This window comes from Ptychodera flava, chromosome 5, assembly GCF_041260155.1.
Source record: "Ptychodera flava strain L36383 chromosome 5, AS_Pfla_20210202, whole genome shotgun sequence".
Classification (NCBI taxonomy): Eukaryota; Metazoa; Hemichordata; class Enteropneusta; family Ptychoderidae; genus Ptychodera; species Ptychodera flava.
This window is the reverse complement of record NC_091932.1, coordinates 43,045,532-43,067,168: the sequence shown is the minus strand read 5'-3', so window position 1 is coordinate 43,067,168 and position 21,637 is coordinate 43,045,532. Positions and strand designations below refer to the sequence as shown.

Sequence of the window (21,637 nt, the reverse complement as noted above, 5' to 3'; positions counted from 1 at the left end):
TGATCGAATTATGGTAAAATTCTGTTGTTGATACATTGAAAAAGAGTAGTGAAAAATTAGTCAAAAGTTACAGCTAATGTCCCTTTAATTTAAAGATAAGAGTTAGAAAACATAAAGCAGACTGTGCCCATACTGTACAGTGTTACAAATTAGCGTAACTATCGGTGATCCCGTTGCTGCAAAAAGATATGAGCACGATTGGAACTAATTTGGGATAATTGGATGGTGAAGTAATGTCGGTTTAATCTGCAAATGTTAGATTTGCTTTTCTGTTTTAGTTACACTCTTGATTTTATGAGTAATTTGTGTTATTGCAACATTTAGCAATACGGCACCTAACACTTTCGAGAAATTAAAAAAAAATATGAAGATCCAATTATCCCAAATTAGTTCCAATACTGTTTATGGGAGAAACCTTTGAGAAAACACATTTCCTTTCGTAGCAATAATTTGGCAAAGTGTTCGTCATGTATATGTCGTACAGTGAATTCACGTTAACGTCGCCATGCAATTTGATATATGTGCTTTGAAACGTGATTTACATGTTTTCAAATTAAAATGGCCTTTCCTGCTTACACAAAGTTGATGGGCACAAAGTCTTTGAATCAAAGGAATAATTGAATTGCATTTGTAAATCTCTACATACGATGGAACTGGAGTACTCGACATCATGTACAAATCATTTAACCTATGACCCTTTGCAATTCACGTATGTAAACCTTATTATAAATCCGTTCGAACTGCGGCTTTGTTTCACCTCATTAGGAATATGCCTCGTTTTTTTACAATTGGTCATCATTTACATATTCTCGTCATTTACATGTTGCCCTCGTTCGACAACTATTGTCTAATAAACACAATTTCGTATATGATTCTTATTTTCAAATCGAGTATAAATTGTTTGTCACGTTGCCATAATGTTTTCAGCTTTGCGTTGGTGATCACGATTTGTCATTTGACTTTTCATTTTACCAGTAATTTACTTTTCGATCTGAGGAACTGTGACGTCTTGCCTGATCTAATTTCATGTAAAGGTTTCATACACATGTTCAGGGGCCCTTGTATCAGATGAGGCAGAGGTGTATGTTGAATCACCCGTTTCCATCGCATTTGCATTTTCATAGATGTGCGTTTGTGAAAGTTGATCAGATATTTCTTGAGGCTTTATATATCCATCAGGTGTTTCCTCTCGATTTGTTACATCAGCGCCCTCATTTTTCTTGACAGTGGTATTCGAATAAACAATGCTATCATTGCCTTTTTCGCTATCGTGTCGACTTTTGAATCTGAACGTAAGGTTTGATTTTTGTTCGTGACATTTATCTTTTTCACCGATGCGTTTCCTTTTAACAGCTGTTATCAAAATCATTATTATCACACCTACACCTAAAAAAAGTCCTCCAAAGAATGTTCCGGTTGCTATGATTAAGGTGCTTTTGTGTTCTGAAATTGATTTCGCGTTTGTAATCGGTTTAGTAGATGTGTGATCGATAGCCGTCGTACTATATTGGGTGGAAGATGTCACTTTCTGAACGATACGCAAATGTGTAATGCAAACCGCATTGCCTTGTAAGTTTACAGCTAAGCATGCATATAATCCAGAATGTTTCATCTCAGATCTCGCTATAACAATTGTACCTTGGCTGTTTAGTTCCAGGTCGCCAAATTCAACAGTTGTGTTGTTGCTGTTGCTATTTTTGTTTATAATATCTCCATTCGGAGTTATCCAAGAAACATTTGGTTCAGGCACACCTGTTGCATCACAGATCAATTCTACCGTATTACCTTCTTCAGCGTCAACCCATCTTATGAGTTCGGAGAATTCAGGAGACGTGCATGTCATATTCTCTTCTGAAATATCCATGAAATCAAGTCCGGCATAGGCCTGTGGTGTTTGACACGTCAACCCGGACATGTCAATGTTGATTGTCTCACTGTTATCCTCGGCCCACTGTCGCAGTCCACGAAGGCGACAATCACATGCCCATGGATTGTCATGCAGATAAACGTAGGTGAATGATCCTGTTTTCATATCATCGAAGACTGCCATTGGTAATGTTGAGAGTGTGTTGTCGCTAAGGTACAAATATCTGAGATTAGTCATTCCCCGGAATGCTGAAGGGGGTATATTTTTGATGCAATTGTTTTGCAGGTAAAGAGTACTTAGCTTCGTTAATCTTTCAAACACCCCATCTTCCAATGCAGTAATACAGTTATAATTCAGGTTCAATTTATAAAGCTGTGGTAAGTTGGTAAGTTTGGCAACTGCTGTGATTTCATTGCTCTGTAAGTGTAACTCAAATAACGAATTTAAGCCAGAAAAGATTTCTGAAGGTAATGCTGGTATCTTGTTGTTGTACAAAAACAGATACCGTAAATTGGACAAACCATTGAAGGCGTCAGATGGCAATGTTGTGATGGAATTGTTATGGAGATCAAAACGATATAACGAATTTAACCCAGAGAAGACTCGTGATGGTAATGTTGATATCTTGTTGTTGTACAAATACAGAATCTGTAAACTGGACAAATCATTGAAGGCGTCAGGTGACAGTGTTGTGATGTTATTGTTATGGAGGTAAAGATGTTTTAACAAATTTAAACCAGAGAAGATTCCTGATGGTAATGTTGATATCTTGTTGGTGTGCGAAGACAGATACAGTAAACTGGACAAACCATTGAAGGCGTCAGATGACAATGTTGTGATGTCATTGTTATGGAGGTAAAGACTTGATAACGAATTTAACCCCAAGAAGATTCCTGATTGTAATGTTGATATCTTGTTGTTGTGCAAATGCAGATATTGTAAACTGGACAAACCATTGAAGGCGTCAGATGACAGTGTTGTGATGTCATTGTTATGGAGGTAAAGATGTGTTAACGATTTCAAGACAAAGAAGATTCCTGATGGTAATGTTGATATCTTGTTGTTGGACAAATACAGTTTTAGTAAGTTCGACAAACCATTGAAGTCGTCAGATGACAGCGTTGTTATGTAATTATTATTAAGTTGAAGATCTGTTAAATGAGCCAAGCGGCTGAACTGATTTGGTACTAGTGACGTCATAGCATTTGATTCAAGTCGCAAAGTTCTCAAGTTTCCAACTTCGTCAAATACCGTGATAGGTAACGTCAAGTTAATATTGTTGCTGAGATACAAATATCTAAGATTAGTCAATCCCCGGAATGCTGAGGGGGACATGTTATTGATACAAATGTTTTGCAGGTAAAGAGTACTTAGCTTCGTTAATCTTTCAAACGCCCCATCTTCCAATGCAGTAATACAGTTATACCCAAAGTTCAAAGAAGTAAGCTCTTGTAAATTGGCAAAGTCGGGGACTTCAATGAATTCATTATTATATAATCCTAGATATGTTAACGAATCTAATCCAAAGAAGATTCCTGGTGGTAATGCTGTTATTTCATTGTTCTGTAATTGTAGCTGTCTTAGCGAATTTAAGTCAGAGAAGATTCCAGATGGTAATGTTGATATCTCGTTGTTGTACAAATACAGATATTGTAAACTGGACAAACCATTGAAGGTGTCATTTGACAATGATGTGATGTTATTGTGGTGAAGGTATAATTTCTCTAGACTGGTCAGTCCACGGAATCCTCCGTACCATATGACTGAAATGGCGTTATTGTTGAGGTACAAGTTCTTCAGCCGTGTCAAATTACTGAACGCCTCTGTGGGAAGTGAAGTTATGTTATTGTAATCAAGGTCAAGGGTGACCGTTTCAGCTGGAATATCTGAGGGTATCACTTCCAAGGATCTGAAATCACAGTCGACGTGGCTATTCGAACCGCAGCTGCACAGTGCAGGACAACTCATAGCTCCGTTGATGTTCAGAAGTATTATGAACAGCGCCACCGATAGAGTTGTGCATCCAACCATGGTTGCATCCAGGGGCATGCCTTATGTACAGGTTTCTCTGTTGAAGGAAATGCAAATTTAGGTCAAGCAAAACCAACAAAACTGCTCGTGCAAAATGGTATATGCTGGCCAATCATGTTAGTGGTTTCGATGGCTGTAGTTTTGGTGTTTTGTGTCAGTCATTCAAAATAGCTGGTGAACTAACAGTTGTAAAAACCCTTGACCGAGTTTTCTCCACGTTTTTACTTCGATTTTGTTGCAAATTTTCGTTCAATTACACCGAAACCAAAATAATATCATATCACTGTGCTGATTTGACCGGAAAATCCACACCGTGTATGCATCGTGAAAAGTGTTATATACAGCTTCCGGCGAATATTTTGAAGAACAACTACCAAATACTCGAATTAAATGAAGGTTCTGCGATCCGACTCTTTATGTTTAACTGTCATGGAAATCTGCGAGAATTTACAATGAGACTACAAAAAAGGAGATTATAGCACTGACAAGTCTGTGTACCTTGACAAAACGCAGAGAAAGAGTATCAAAATTGAAGCACTATAATCATTTCCCATGCAAAGACTTGCCTTCTAAAGGCTTTTATAATGTTAACAATAATGACTCTTTTATACCGCAACATTTTTCAACAACTTTTAATGATTTTCAACTTGAAGACACTGAAATATTCGGACGAATGCTGGAAACCCGTGACTTCAACTCGCACTAATGACGATGACCTCGTTTACGACTGAATCTTTGACCTTTTATTCATAAAGCTTACAACAGGTTTTGAATACCTCGCGTTGAATTTTTTTAAATTTGGCGCCAGCTTGTAGCAGCACGACTCCCCGTTTTAGTATGAAAATTTCCAGACTCATTAAGGCTGGATAGGTTTCTCTACTATACCGTACTTGGGTCATAAGCCAAGGTAATTACCAACAAGAAAGAGTACGAATTGGACCCATCAATTCTATCCGTTGTAAGAAACATGCCTAGCTGTGACACCAAGGTGGCGGATACATTTACTGTTCCATATGACATATACGGATAATTTTTCGCTTAGTTTGACCTGGTGACAACATTTAAATAACAATAAACTGCTGGGTGGAGTAAACGTATAGTTGAGTTGTTTTCTATACTTTGCAATACAAAGACTTGCAAAGTCATGATCTATCTCCAAAGATTTATCAAAGCAGTCGTAACAGTAAGTGACGGCTTATCCTACTGTAATATTTTTTCGACAACTTAAATGATTAACATTCATTTTTGGGTATTGGAAGGAGCATAGGGGGCTGCCTACATGTCCATCCCTAGGGGTGGGTAGGTATTTTGTTGTATTGCTGATAAAGGTTTATTCTGCCAACCTTTGGAGTTTTGGTCTTCACTTAGCACCATGTTGCATCTATCATCTGAGGAGTTTGATTGCCTAATGCGCCAAGCAAGCAAGGGTAAATTACTAATCTGTGGACGCTGTCACCAGATTATCACCGGATGAACTTTGAAAAAGTCAACAACGAACACGCTGTTATACCTTGCTGTTGCGTTAATCCGGTGATGATCTGGTGACAGCGTCCACTGATTAGTAATTTACCCTTACGTACTTTGGAAAATTAGGCGATCAAACTATAGTCAGATAATAGACGCAACACAGTAACTTCGCGTAAGATTTTCAAACGACAAATAGGTGGCACGGCGAATGAAAAAAGAAATCGTTACAAAAGCATTGCTAATATAAAGCAAAGACACCAAAACTGCAAGGAAAGGTTGGTAGTATAAATCTTTATTAGCAATCCATATTAGGGACCGTTCAGTTTTTGCGGCCGGGGGGGGGGGGTGGCGGCAAAATCTTGTCGCCGGTGTTCAAAAAAATATAGACCCCCTGCATTTTTCTTGAAAAAAGATGACCCCCCTTTGTCAGACGAAAAAAATTGATGACCCCCCCCCCCTGAAAAATAACCAAAACCCATATGTCAAATTTGATTTGAACTCCGGTACGCGGCGCACTTTATTCGTGTAGCAGAGATGCCAGTGCACAAACTTCTCAGCCACATCCATGCAAACGTCTGTTAATGAGGACAACTGTAAGGCAATTTTTAACTTCATTTCTATAAACAACTTATGTCCATGGACATTGTATAAAGTAAACTTTATTGGAGTGGTTCGCCAAAGGCAGCCCTCCGGTTAAGAGGGTCATGGGCCATTACGTAAAGTCAACTTTATTCTAGTGGACCACCAAAGGTGGCCCGCCGGTAAAGAGGGTCGATCATGGCCATTGTATAAAGTAAACCTAATTGGAGTGGGCCGCCGAAGGCGTCTGCCCGTTAAGAGGGTCATGGGTAATACATACAGTATGTTTAATAGAATGGGCCGCCGAAGGCGGCCCGCCGGTAAAGAGGGTCGATCATGGCATGGCATAAAATGAACTTTATTGTAGGTATTATGTTTTTGAAAATGTGGTGACCCCCCTTTCCTACCAGTGAAAAAGCGATGACCCCCCCCCCTTCGCGGATTCCAAAATTACGATGACCCCCCCTGGATTTTGCCGGCCCCGGCCGTAAAAACTGAACGGTCCCTAATAGTCAAACGTATTAACATATACCATAGCAAGAAGAACCTTGTGCTGAGACCAAGACACCCCTATCCCCACCCCTACCCCTGGGGACGGACTTTTGTGCAATCCCCTTTGGAAGGAGTCATGACTCTGCAAATACTTAGTGCGTAGTAATTTTGGAACTAATTCAAAGGTCAGCCCGGGTCAAAAATCACGTGAATGAAATCGGATTCGTGATTTGATCGTAAAAGTTATGATGCAGCATTTAGGTAAATCAGGCCACACATATAAACAAGAACAATACCATTGAGTACAAGTCTGGCTGTATTCTGTGCAGTTTTTGTTGGGTTGATGACGCAAGCAATGTTGACGAGTCTAATAAGTGCACTATCGACTTCCCCTGATAATTTGAAAGCGTCTCGCCCACGAAGTTTGATCAGACATTACGATGTACAAATATAGACGTCAAACGCAGAAAATTCCCAGAAATAATTTGATGAAACAGCCTTAGGGAGATATTAGGCAGTATTGATGGACATGGAATTTTGACTTTTCTCGGATCAAAATATATTGTATTTATCTGCGCAATAAAACCGACGACGTTACAGTATTTCGCATAAGCAGACACGCTATTATGAGTATTGTAATGAATAAAAATCCATGTGTTTTGAATCAATGGATGATTTATTGACAGCAGCTTCTTTTCAAAATGTGACAGAAAGATTCGGTTGAGTAAGTGAACTCAGATGTCAAACCGCAACAGTGGCGGGAAGCTTGTTCATGACTAATCGTTAAGCCGACTTGTAAAGCTGGTATTCACCAGTTACTACAAAACCATTGATTGAGATTTTTACACTTTTTGTTTCACTGTTGTTTTGAATTGTCAGTTTTAACCTGTTCTGTTTCGGTTTTGTTTCGACTTTTTAGTTTAATTATACTGCAAAACAAAATGACACATCTCAAATTTTATTAAGCGAAAAATTTTTTTGTGCATTCAACTCGGATGGTTGCCGACATAACAGTCATGTGACTCTATCTAAGTCCGTCGACCGCAATTTCACTGTATTGCACCTTCGCAGACACTTATCTTTATATAACCTGATTTTTCACCTTTGAAATGAATCTTTAACCCGACATTTAGTATATCCTTTGGTAGCTTGACAATTGAAGATAACGAAAACTGTGAGATTTCAAAAACCTGTGTGCGTGTGTTTGTTTCGCTCAAAAATGTGGGGTTTTTTGAGTTTTTCACTTAAAATAGTGTAAGTATGACAGGGTGATTGCCATTGGTGAGCCGTTTACTGCAATCGATAGCAGGGTTAGGTGTTTAAAAAGTGTCTTGGATTTTTGATACTCCACTTTGTATTTGAACAATTAGCCTTGAAAGTGAGCATAGACATCAAATCAGGTCAAATAATCATTATCATTCCAGGTAACTATGAAATTTACCAGGGAATATATCGAAAATGACAAAGGCGATGAGGTCATCTTGAACCACGAAATAGTGGTGGTACCAGGTGTCCGCAATGGGTAAGCGTACCCTGCCAGCTAGCTGCACCCGTCAAGATTGACCCAAAGCAACAAATCCATTGTTATTTGGTGAATTCACCAAATTACTTTGTGAGTCAAAATTTGGTATGCTGTCACTCATCACTCATGAGAAGTGGTGGATTCTGAATAAATGAACGGCTTTTGCCCACGTTTGTCACGATATCTTTTGTTTTTGGAACATTATCGGAATTCTGGAACACGGTTTTCTTAGAAACAGTCACTAACTACAACCTGTGCAAAATAAAGCTAATCCGTCGAAGTGGCACCAAGTTAAACTCTCCAGAAGTTGCCATACATTGCAAAAAACGGAACGCAGTAAATCGCAGAAATGTGAATGCGACCTTTAGAGTCGCACAGAGTCAGCTAAAATTCCGGTTCGCTTACATTTTCCAAGGAAATTCCCAGGCTTAATAAAGTTCCGGACTTTGGATTCATCTGTCTACGGCATTATCTGTAATTTGTATGGGTGTTTAACACTGTACATTGTCAAAATATGTAATCTGTACTGTTCATTGTTAAAAGAAGACGTGTACGAAATCTTTTGTTTTTAATTTAGACTGAGCCCCCTTCTTATGGATAGGCAAGAAGTCATCACATAAAACAGCAAAAAAACCCCCCAAAAACAAATAAACACAACAAAACTAAAAAACAGAAAAAATGATATGACTATAATAAAAAGTGCCATAATACCGCTGAGCACTTTATATTTGCTAGTCAGAAAGTTTCTGTTTTGCTAAGTATGTGCTTAACAGCTATGTTTGTCCATGTAGTTTGCCCTAGATGACTTTCTAACACTAACCTAGTTCCAATTATCAAAGACAAAAATAGTGATATTACAGATAAAAACAATTATCGTCCTGTTGCACTTTCCACTATTACTTCTATAATAATTAGTTCCAGAGACCAGCTCTGGAACTGTTAGTTTTTGCTCACTTTCCTTCTTTCTTTCTTTCTTTCTTTCTTTCTTTCTTACTTTCTTTCTTTCTTTCTTTCTTTCTCTATTTCCGGTTTTACTACCGTAGAACATGCTATACACAAATTTTACCTTAATTACCCAGAATGCATTGCGACACGCTTATGACGTCATCGCTCAGCTCGGACGGGTTTTACGGGCATTTCTTGTTTATTTATTTATTTATTTTTTATTTAGCATTGCTCAACTATCATATTGCGTTCAGTTATTAATAATTCTAGCTTTCTTTCGCTTTGTTTTTTGTTGCTTTTTGATTTTATTTTTCTCTAAATACCCGCCGTACGTGGCGCTATACTGTTTCGCCCGAATGCTCATGAGACAACATGGCGGCGTATCGATGGCCTCGCTCGCACATAGAGAGAAAAATAGCCTTTCCCTAAGTTTACAAGCGCGGCTGGGCACATCGTGTACCTAGGCGAGGTGGGTGTGCTCTAAAACGATGATCAATGCAAAATTTGGACTCAAAATCGGCTGTTTTGGCGGAGAAACTGCCCGCCGTATTTCTGAGGAGCCACCAGCGGTTTTTCCTATATCAGTCTGCGGGGCTGTGGTGGGAGGCCGTTTAACGCCGGTAACACACAGCCCTGCCATGCAGAGCTAGGCATTCATAGTGAACGTACTGTCTGTCATGCACCGGCATGCGTTGGCTGCACGTAAAAGCAACTCAACTTTCCAAGATCAAATGGTCAGTATCTTGTGAAAACAGCGACATAGCAATGAAATTGTTTTAGTCTGTGCTTTTAATCAATGAAAATGCATGTGGCTCAATTTCAACGGCCTAGTCCGATGTTTCCTCTCGTCTGATCATCGTCGTAAAGACACGGCTCTTTACGGCAACAACTCAGCGCTACCCGTCAAGCGATTGATTTTTGCGTAGGTCAGCGGAGCGAAAATTATTGCTCTGGCTCGCGAGAATGTCGTCTGATAAACATTTCCGTGCGTTGTCGCCCCCGTATGTATCTGTTGCGTTTTTACCGTACATGTAGGCATTTGTAATCTGTGTACTGTAATTCCCCGGACTGCCTTGCTTTTAGTTGTATTATGGTGTTTACTGCTATCAGCCCTGAATATTAAAATCCAAAGCACTCTTTCATTCTGCACCTATCTTTGTCACACATTCTCTTGTTTCTTCCGCTGCTCTGGTCTCTGGAACTTCGCTTTTGCTTGCAAATGCTTTCTAGTTGAACTTGTTTTATTGCGTCACATTGATTCTTATCTGGGAACGACTGATAACCAATTTGGTTTTAAGTCAGGACATTCCACTGATATATGTGTGTCTTTATTTTGACGGAAATTATCAATTATTACAGACAACATGGTAGTAATGTATTTATTACATTTATGGACGCCTCTAAGGCTTTTGACAGAGTAAACCATTGGACGCTTTTCAAGAAATTAATTCAACGTAAAATTCCCATTTACATGTCAGATTTCTTGTCAAATGGTATCGAACTCAAATTTATTCGTTGGGGTACATGTTTATCTGAGGGTTTTACTGTCACTAACGGTGTAAAGCAAGGTGGTATTTTATCACCAAAGCTCTTTAATATCTATATTGATAATTTGAGTGTTCTCTTATCAAACTTGAATACTGGCTGTAATATTGGTTGCATTTTTGTTAATCACAAAATGTACGCGGATGATAGCTGCTTGATTAGTCCTTCTGTCAAAGGTACACAAAAGTTAATAGATCTCTGTATTCATTATAGTGATATTCACGACATCATTTTCAACAGTAAAAAGACTAACTGTATGTGCGTTTTTGCGAATCACAGTAGGATTCGGCGCATTCCATGTGTGTATCTGAACGGGGTTAAATTAACCTTTGTTGTTAAGAAAAAACATCTAGGGTTCGTGTTAACTGACCATTTCAGAGATGATGATGACATTGAGCGGCAGACGAGATATTTTTACGTAGTAGCGCATATGCTAATGAGAAAATTCCACATGTGTACTTTTCATGTTAAATGCATTCTATTTAAAGCCTATTGTTATCAGTTGTATGGGGGACCAATATGGAATAGCTATTCTGCAAATGTCTTGAGAAAATTGAAAGTTGCTTACAATAATGCTGCACGACTGTTATTGGGTTATGAGAAACGGAGCAGTGCGAGTCTAATGTTTGTATCTAACAGAATAAGCAACTTTGATGCTCTTCTGAGAAATCAGATTAACAGCCTGAGACAAAGACTTTTGAAAAGTAGCAATGCAATTGTACGAAATGTATGTAAATCACTGTATTTCAACTCAGAGATGGTAAAACACTGGAATAAGTTACTCTTTGTTTAAAAGTCTGTTTAAAAAGAAACCCATTGGATTATGTATGTAGATATAATCAATTTTTCTATCTTTCAACCATAATTTAATTTTGTAACTGAATTTTCATACTATTGCCTTATTTGACTTTTATATGGACGCTCAAGTCCGAAATAAAGATAGAATAATAATAATACATAAAAGTTAAAACTTAGCACTATTGCAAACAATGTCAGATTCATTAAAAACTTTATGAACACACAAACTCACAAAGACTGAAAACTGCTTCAGCAAAGGCTTACAATTAATCAAACCACAGAATCAAACTATAACACAATACAAACAAGAACATCTTGAGTCTTTTTTCCAAGTGTCATTTTTCCAGATGTACATATTTGTATCGTGTAACAGTTGGATTCTGTTGGGCTGATGAGTTGTTTGCATTAATTTTAAGCCTTTGCCAAGCATGCAGTTTTCAATTTTTGTGAGTTTGTGTGTTGATCAGGTTTTTAAGAGTCTGACATTGTTTGCAAATTAAAAGCACAAAGTTTTAATATGTGTGCATTGTGCGTTATTTTGGGTCACATTATTTTTTTTTGTTTCTGCGTTTTTATTATCTTTGTTGTTTTTATTGTATTTTGCTGTTATTTGTGATGACTTCTTGCCTATCATCTATAGGGGGATGTACTGACCAAAGATGCACTCGTCCATAAGAAGGGGGTTTAGTCTAAATCAAAAACTAAAGATTATTAGAAAAATACATATATACAAAATAATTTCATTGCATGACTTTCTTACATCTCAATAGTAAACGCGCATCAACACATAATATTTTAATCCGTTCGTAAGTCATATATGTAAGTCTACAAAATTCGTTTTAACATTCTTTTCAAAATACAGTATATTTATGGAGTGTTTTAAAAATTCAGGTATCATAGACACCTATTAAAATAAACTTATATTCTGAAATGGATCGTTATTATAAGTAAATTTATAGTATATTTTTCTCATTTTTAAAAATAAATGTTCAAGGACTTAAGGTGGAGCTGCATATTGCCAACTCAGTATTTGTAAAGGAAAATGTCTCATCTAAGATGACAAGGAAACCCATCGAAACTATTTTCTGAAGTGTAATATTTCACAAGAGTGTATGTAAAAGGCCGACAATTTTATTTTTCGTTATCTATCCTCATTCTAATATGGCATGGGCTAAAAGACTGACTCTCAAAAAAGTGCTTAAAATCATGATTAGCAAAGTAAAATTGCCTCTTATTCAAAATGTAAGAATTTTATTGAAAAACAAAATAATTCTTTTGTTATATAGCATTTAAAGAACATAATGTGAAAATTTCTCAAAATCTCATTCAGCCTACTTGGAGTTAAAGTCTCTGGAAATCTTGAAATTGAGATGAAAGGGAAGCAGGAAATCGGGTGATTTGCATACATTTGCATGCAATAACACTTCTTTATCATGCAACTTACGACTGCTTCCAAAGCTAAAAGCTGAACCTAACCAATTTTTAATCTTGGTTTAATAAATTAATCAAAATTGAATGAATATTTGGAAAAAAGATATTTTTAAGCAAAATACGTTTGGCCGGGTGCAGTGCCTTCTTAACAGTTTCTTCTTGATATTCCTAGTGCTAAAAACTCTACCAGAACCTTATATATTAGAAGCTATTTGGGCATTCATTTGGCAGCCATATTTAATTTCTGAAATTATCAAAGTGTGTTTTAAAAACTTGAACCACAAAAGGTGTTTCTTCATGCTCAAGAAATATAAGCTGAAATAGATTGTTTCAATAATGATATGACAGAAAAGTCTTGTAATATACATGTCCAGCCTATTGGGATTTATGCAATTAACGAAGTGCCAACGCAATCATTGCACCTCAAAATCATTTGTCCATGCCAAAGAAATATACTTTTAACTTTGAAATCACAGAAATAGCTTGCTATGACTGCTGTAATTTGTCCCACCAAAATTTTAATGCAATATTTTACCAATTTCTGTGAACTTTTCTGTGCTTTTTTCACAATTGTGGACCAAATCGATATCCTATTTCATCAGCTACAGATTTTTTAACAAAATGTTGGCAAAAAGCAGAAAAAATTGACTGTGGTACATATAAAGTTGACAAAAATAGACTTTGGCGCTCAAAGGGTTTAATACAGTAAATGTCTTTTGTAGGTATGTTGGCCACCATATTGGATTTATGCAAATTAACGAAGTACCTGCGCAAATCATTACATTTCGAAAATCGTTTGTCCATGCCATCTAATGTCCATGAAATATACTTTTAACTTTAAAATCACTGAAAAAGCTTGTTCAAACGTGGTATATGACCGAAAATGTCTTTGGTAGGAATGTTGACCGCCATATTGGAATTATGCAAATTAATGAAGTGCCGATATACACATTATACCTTCAAAATGATTCCCCGAGTCAAATAATTAGTGTCAGACTTTTCAATCACTGAACTAGCTTGTTTGACAGGTGATATATGTCCAATATTGTTATTTTGTCGGATGGCTGGCAGCCATATTTGATTGATGCAAATTAGACATATTTCCCCAAGATGGATTCGAGTAAACTTTTCATATGTTGTTCTGGGTACCTCTCTAAAATGCATTCTGAAGAAAACAAATCAGTTGCAATTTTTGGTGGGATAGGTGCCAAAATCTCGTAGATTGACTGGACTATATACTGCAACCACAATCCACTTTGAACACGGTTTCCGACCTCAGAGCCGCAGCGTTTATAGTGCAGGGCTAACAAACTTATGTTGTGCCAGGGTTAGAACCCATCGTTAGGCTAAAACCATGGTAGCTCCATGGCCAAACTAAATATAACACCAGACAATATCTGGTATCTAAAACGATTTTCTAACACAAGATAAAGGGTAGCAGTTGGCGAAAAACTAAAAAAAAAACTAAAATAAATCGATTCTGACACAAAACACGAACAAAAGCGACTTGTTTTGTCTCAGCGAGTACGTAAAACACATGTGAATCTGTGAACACGCTGATAACTGAATGCGTCATTCTAAAAATCGCGAAAGTCGAGTTTTGAACAAACACCGTCCCTCCACTGTGGGTGGAGGGACGGTGGAACAAATAATGAAATACGTGTGTACTTCAGACAAACAGTCGAATATAACGTTCTCTGATATGTTGAAACGAGAGTTCATCGTTCTTCCGTGGCGACTGTCCGTTGTTATGTAAACACAATGTTGACCTAGCATAACTACTAATATAATGACAATAGACAGACCAGTACCATGCTGTTTGACAGAGTTGATTTAGTTCATCCACAGAAGAAAAGCAGTTACAGATTCAAAAAGTCACGTTCGTGGTTGTTTAAATTTTTCAAGTTCATGGAAAATATTCTGTTATTTTTCTATTTTGGTTTCTTTCAAATTTATTGCATGAGTGTATAATTACCTTATAACAATTGAATCGCAATCATTTAAAAACTATATTGATATAAAATTGTGAATTATCGCATACTTTTCAATCGAGATTAACTTCGACTCATTTCTTGAGCAGTCCGCCAATAAAAGTAGGTAGAGACAAAGTATGTCCGCTCTGTGATCAGCTCCGGTGCAGATTGAAATGCTAGGTCAACATTGTGTTTACATAATCACGGCATCATTCTAATGTAACGTAACACGATTGTCATCTTCGCTTGCCAAGGTTCCCCTCCGGCGGGCAGCTGGATGCTTAGTAGAAGACTCCTGTCTGGCTAACGAGCCGTGCGAGCGGACGATGCACAATTGTATATGCGTTACCCGTGTAGAATTTACAATACAAATACGTTTCCCAACCGGGAAGAGCAGACACCGGCGTGATTTTGTTGCTATATGACATATTTCTAATTTGTACTCAGAGGAATGTTGCTCGACCAACTGTCGAAACAAATAGACGTCCCAAACATTTTCACAAAAAAGATAGAAAACTTAGAAAGGTACGTAATCTTCATTGCATAACGTAACGGATTAGTTTTGAATGCCGTACTTCACTGGGCATTTGCAGACTTATAAAACATTATTTTCAGTCGCAATTAGTTCGCAGTGGGATCAATATTGAATACCGGACTTCATTGGGTGCAGACAAACATTAAAATATTATCAGACAAAGACGTAATTTTTTTGGATTTTTGGCAGTAGGGCCGAGGCCTAATTTGATTTTGGGCCGGGTCAGTTTTGAATGTCAGACTTTACTTGGCATTGGGTCACGTCATGCCGTCACTGCGCTTGTTTATCGGAAACGAATGTACGTTTTGATTTTCTGCGTCGATTGATTTTGAATGCTGGACTTTATTTGGCAAATACGTGAAACATAAGACAAATTCGTTCTATTTGTATTTTCGGCCGTTATGCGTTTTGTACGGGAACAGTTTTATTAAATACTTGTTATCAGAAAACGAGGTAAAAGTAACGTAAACTACATTGAGCAGTCTCTTAGATGTGCGCAGGATGTATCACCACTCAGTCTAGTGTTGAATAAGTAGCGTTCTGCTTTACAGTTCACGCTTGCGACCAGTTCCAGTTTACACCTTTTGTAAACGCATCGAAAACTGGAGCTTTAAGCTGGAATGTGACTCTGACAATTTCAACTTCTCTCTCATTCCCGGCTTGATATTTCGCTTTTTGTGGACCATGCTTTCGCTATAGACAGCTACCCTATGGTAGCCACAATATACTTCCTACTGGCAACTTGGAAGAAAATTGACGCATGCGCACTCCTCCAGATGGAATAAACCTACAGGTAATCTATTTGCACTCTTCAGATAGTCTTGACTAATCTAGAAACCGTTAAAGCCATTCCTTGGGTAGAAAAGGCAGCTTAACTTTAGAGGCTTCATTATTTCGCATGACTGACACATGGAAGCAACGCGAGCAACTGCTTCAGAAACCTGGCATAAATCTTTTCCACGCAGATAAATATAGCTCTGTTGCACCATAGTACCTTTCGTGAATACTTTGAACATAGCGTTGTGAGCGAAGTACTGTACTGTCTATTTTACAGTTTCAAGTTAGTTATTGACGAAAAGTTCGTTTCTATACACGGTCAGTGGCGTCGACAACATAGCAGTTGACCATTTCAAACGGCTGTCAATCACAAAGTGACGCGCAGACGGTGCGAATGATCAAACATTTACTGTGTACACCGGATCACCTACGATATACACAATGCAACAAAATCCTAAAATAAACTACATTCAATCGATACAAACTTGAAAACGGACGAATGCATACTGCACTACCGTGATTTAGTTACGAAAGTTTTTCCCCATATTTTTATGATAGTATGCTTGTGACAATGCGCATGAGGTAGAAGGTAGATATGTGTGTGTGTGTGTGTGTGTGTGTGTGTGTGTGTGTGTGTGTGTACTCTCCTCCATGCCTGCACTACGTCGTAAGCTCGCTTCAGCCCGGTAGTGTGCCATCGCCTATTACATCAGTGAAATGCTGACATCCGAAAGAAACAGAACCTTAACTTTGTAGGTATACTAATCCTTTTTGACCCAAAAATGTTGCTTTTATGGTCAATAATATGATGGCTCATCCCAGGCCCGCTGAACGATTCCCACCTGCATGTGCTCGCCTCTAATATAATATACCCGAACCACCACGGCATGATCATGATCGATCGTGACCGGAGGAACGGAACTGATCGTACTGTTCATCAGATCCACAGCACAGTCGTGACTGTGATCCACAGGCTCTAACGTTTCAAAGCAACAGTCTCAAACAACAGTGTCTTATAACCAGTGTGCGAAATTAAGAGAAAATAGCTTCAGGTCATAAGGACCTGCACCAAGCCAAAGCTTCAGGTCCTTACAGAAAACTGCCGGTCCTCAATAAATGCAGTTGTTAACGACCATTAAAGTCAACTTCTCCACCAAAACTATGCTTTTGAATGTTGTAATATTTAATTTTTCATGTCCTTTTATCAATACAGTCAGTAAGTATTCACTCCAAAAGACTATTGTTCACATAGATTGCAGAATAGTGGAAGTGAATGATCATGAAATATTCATCTACATGATCTGGAATCTGAAAAAGACCACAGCCCTCATCTTCCTCACTGTCATGCGCACATTTATCTATGTTTTCCACCACTGGGGGACTATGGGACTAACAGGAGAATTTGACATTTTTTCTAGCCATGTCAAATCCACTCTCGGACTATAAAGTGATGTCAAACACCCAGGGGCCGGGGAATAGAGGCTCATTCACTGGCTACATCGCTGATGAAAGCGAGAAAGTGTGTCTCTCATGACTTTCTATGGGGAATGTTGTTCTCTACATTGCTGTGTACAATTGTACACTACACCAGGGCATGTGATATTGTGATTTGAAAATGGTTGGCGAGCTGAAAATCACTTCTGAAATAAGCCAACGCAAGTGGTAGAAGAGTGAGTGAATAACTTAGTACCCTGAAAACAGTCATGAGTGAGGGGAGTGTATGAATAATTTTTTATGCAAACATTGATCACTACGACTATTTTATTGTAATGTAAAACAGAAGGGAGAAAATACTTGGTATGTATTTTGATGTGGCGTATGGATTACTTTCAAAATTTTTCAAAAAATAAATATGCTTAAATGAGGCCTCTGTGGCATTCATGAAGAAACAGATGAAGTTATACTTTTAATTAAAAGGACAAGTATCGTAACTTTTTCTCGATTATAGAAATTGCAGACAACATGAATGGCACACGTCGCCACTCGCGGAAATAAATGCATATTTTCTGATTGAAAAGTTTTGCCTGAGCGATTGCTGGGTCTCATCGCCCTTTGAAAGCTTAAAGTTATTAAAGTGACTCTGAAAAGTTTGACAGACACTCGATACTGCTGAAAACCATCGACACGATCAGTTAATGATACCGCAAAATCTTAAAAGACGTAATTTTTGCAACATTGAGGCCTACAGTCCAGTCTGACGGTGAGTTTTGCCTGCCTGTCGTAAAACGGTATACATCGAAACAATTTGAAGCCCTACTCTCGGCTTCTGAGAGTATACACAACGGATCGTGCAACTCGACAAAACTGTTAATGATAAGGCCGCTCTGTTTTATAAAAATACACTTGTTATCACGATATATCGTGCACTGCATGAAAACCCAATAATTCAGATAAATTCACATTAATGAGTTGCCTGTATTATAGTGTAATACACGTGAATTCACATGAATCCACATGAATACAGGCTTGCTGAATACAAAAAATGGATTCTTGACTGTATTCATCTGTATATGCACTCTTCAGCTAAAATACAGGCAATAATCCATGTTAATACAGAAAGTATTATAGGGTTTTTATGCAGTGGTGGTAACAGTCGGCCTTGTGAACTTTGGTTAAATACCAATGAGCAAGAAGATGTTTTAGCGGTTCACAAACGTAGCGAAACGTGAACTTGACTGTCGACTGCAGGTAGCACAATTGGGCTGTCGTGTAACATCTAGTCCTTGTATCGGGCGTAGTTCAAAACCATAGAGGTAAAAAAATACCTCTATGTTCAAAACCAAATATGTTTAGTCAACAGCACTGTTCTCGTAGTAGGTTTTTGTCTTAAACTCTTCTATGAACCGTTTATTTTTTGAACGCTTCAATGGAAAATCAAAGCAAAGTAAACGGAGTCAGTTTGATGGGCTGTATTATGTATGTACATTTGTGTACATGTAAATTCCGAACAATTAAAGTGTGGAACTAGTAATACTTGGTGTTGTTGTCATATGACACAGATATGCTAACATTACCAGGGTTACACTCACTAGACGAGTATTATTATAATATTGTATCGCATTGTTACACCAAAATCAATCCATTCCATTGCTAGAATCTGCATGCACGGACGTAATTCATACTGATCTGAATGTAATCAGCTGCACCGTGCTATGCGTGTCGATCGGAAGGATTAGACTCTTCGTAAATGTAAAAAGTCGCAAGACAAAAAATTACTTTGTTGCGACATTGTCACCTCCCCCGGTCTGGCGTACCAAAGATCGAATTCCCCACTACCAGGACACGAAGTGCGATCAATATCCCCTATTGCCCCGCACTAGTACTCCCACGGTGGAAAACATTGATAGGTGCATGACATTCAAGTCTGAATCACATGATTCAGAGTCAGTCATCATCTGCATCTGTTACAGGTCTTGACGGAGAAATTTTCATCATTTATTCCAATTTCAGTCGGTCATAAGGACCGACATGTTGCTAAAAACTTTCGGCCCGACGAGAAATCTGTCGGTCTCGGACCGTCGGACCGACGTTAATTTCGCACACTGCTTATAACACTACTTTCGAGTCCATTTGCATCTAAATTTGAAGTACTGTTGGGACTGTACTGAAACCTATAGAAGAGCCACAGGCGACCCAGACACTATTAATAAGCTTATTATTGAGTTTTTCTCAGTTTTCTCTATCAGTTCCTCTCCCTTTCTTCATCACAGTGCCTCTATGGATATAGGGACTGTGTCTTCATGCTCTGACTGATCAGAGTAAATAAAATAAACGGTTATATAACCCAACCTAGCCTCTTGACTCTTTATTCATTTCACACACCATTACAAGGACGTTTATCTCTCATATACACACCTTGTAATTAATTAGTCAACACAACTAATTATGCTAATCCGTGGACTTATCAAGGGTTGGTCAACATTGGAAAGATAGAGAGGTTCCGTTGCTCAAGACTCAACGTGCCCTTTCTGTTTATATGGCACATTGGCAGATTGCAAACCACTTACTCAACTTCGTATATTCACAGACAAATAGAAAGACAGACTGGCAACGGCGGCACGCCGTTTGATTTATGGTCGTCTCGACAAACTTTGGCCTTTTCATATTAAAATGAGCTTCACTGGTGTTAAACTTTTTGGAGACTTCGTTCGTGGTTGATAATTGCACGAGATTATGCGTCAAGTAGGACAAGATGGCATCGTGCTGCCTGTCGAGTAGCAATCATATTTACTTTGTGAATTCTCAGGGCAGAAACACTGCTTCACGCCAATCAAAACAACACGCCAGCTGTTTCATAACAGACCAACATTACCAACTTGTAAAAGACAGTATGACTGATCGTAAACTATTGAGTAAAATCTGACAGGATCGATGAAAGACTCAAATTTGGTTCAAATATACTCATTATATATTCATAAAAATGTGAGAGGAATTTTTTAAATGATAAAACTCACCTCCCCGAAGCTCAAAACTTTCCCATTTTCGCCAGCACACCAATTCCGCTCAGCGGCACACAACAACAACATGAACTTTGTTGCACATACTTTCGCTTCGAAATTGGCGAAAATCCGGAAACTATGAAATGGCGCATAGTAGGCACTCTTTGGAAAAGGGAGTACAGAGCTACCTGAAGCGAGGCGTACATTGATTCTTACGTACCGCATACCCGTTGCCAGTCTGTTTTTCTATTTGTCTGTGGTATATTTACTAGTAGAGTTCCATGCAAACCTATGAAACACTTCAATGAGACCGCAATACCACTAACAAGTCTACATACCAACATTATAACACGTTATGATAGCTCAAAAATGGCAACAACTAGATTAGAAAGACACGAACGTCAGCTAATTTCAAGATTTAAAAGTTAGAATCGACACTAAACTATGTGTTTCATTTTAGGGAAAAGCTGAAGTAGCTTCATACAGTCCCGACCTTGAGACAATGGACAATATCACTTTGAATGGAGTTTACAAACTTTACAGGTTCATTCTTACCTTGGTCAAGAATAGCCTGCTGTGATGCCAAGGTGGAGATTTGCCAGTTAAGTTCTGTTTCACAAAACACGAAGTATCGAAAACTGTTTTTCGCTCATCTGTTCCTGGTTGTAAATTTAAATAACAAAAGTCTCCTAGGTGGAGTGGCCATAGTGTTGACTTATTTATAGAACACTCATTTGCAATACAGAGACTTGCATAACCATGATATATTAAGTTTTACCAAACATTTTCTAAAGTCAACAATAACGACTTTTGATACCACAACATCTTTTGACAACTTCAATAACAAAACGAAATCATATTTTCGGAGACGATCACTTCTGAATGTTGATTCTACGAATATCTAAAGCCCTGTCACTTTGCACTGTTATAAAGATCAGCCCGGATCAAGAATTACGTAAAAATCAAAGTGGCCAGTCTCTTGTTATTGTAAGGAAAGAATCACAGCATGACCTTGGTGCGCTGAGAAAGTAAATGGGGTACGTTTATTCTTGGCGCCAATGAACTGCGCTAACGAGGTATCTGTTGCAAGACACACCAAATAAAGTGACACCTGTACGACGTAGTTCGAAAATCAGAAGACAAGCAGAAAATAAAAATAAATCACAGGATATTCAAAGAGATTGCACATAAAAGCCTCTCCATAAACCGTTCTAAGGAGATGGCAAGTTAAGTTCT

General features: G+C 38.1%; 1 protein-coding gene across 1 annotated transcript; it reads right to left on the bottom strand.

The window, feature by feature from the left end:
• Positions 1 to 231: 231 nt before the first annotated feature.
• Positions 232 to 21,061, bottom strand: LOC139134020 (leucine-rich repeat and immunoglobulin-like domain-containing nogo receptor-interacting protein 2). The gene is made up of 2 exons (XM_070700855.1): positions 20,957 to 21,061; positions 232 to 3,935 (listed from the first exon to the last, which is right to left on the bottom strand). The coding sequence occupies exon 2, from the start codon at positions 3,914 to 3,916 to the stop codon at positions 1,025 to 1,027; it is 2,892 nt and encodes a 963-aa protein (XP_070556956.1). The 5' UTR covers positions 3,917 to 3,935; positions 20,957 to 21,061; the 3' UTR covers positions 232 to 1,024.
• Between the last annotated feature and the right edge of the window lie 576 nt (positions 21,062 to 21,637).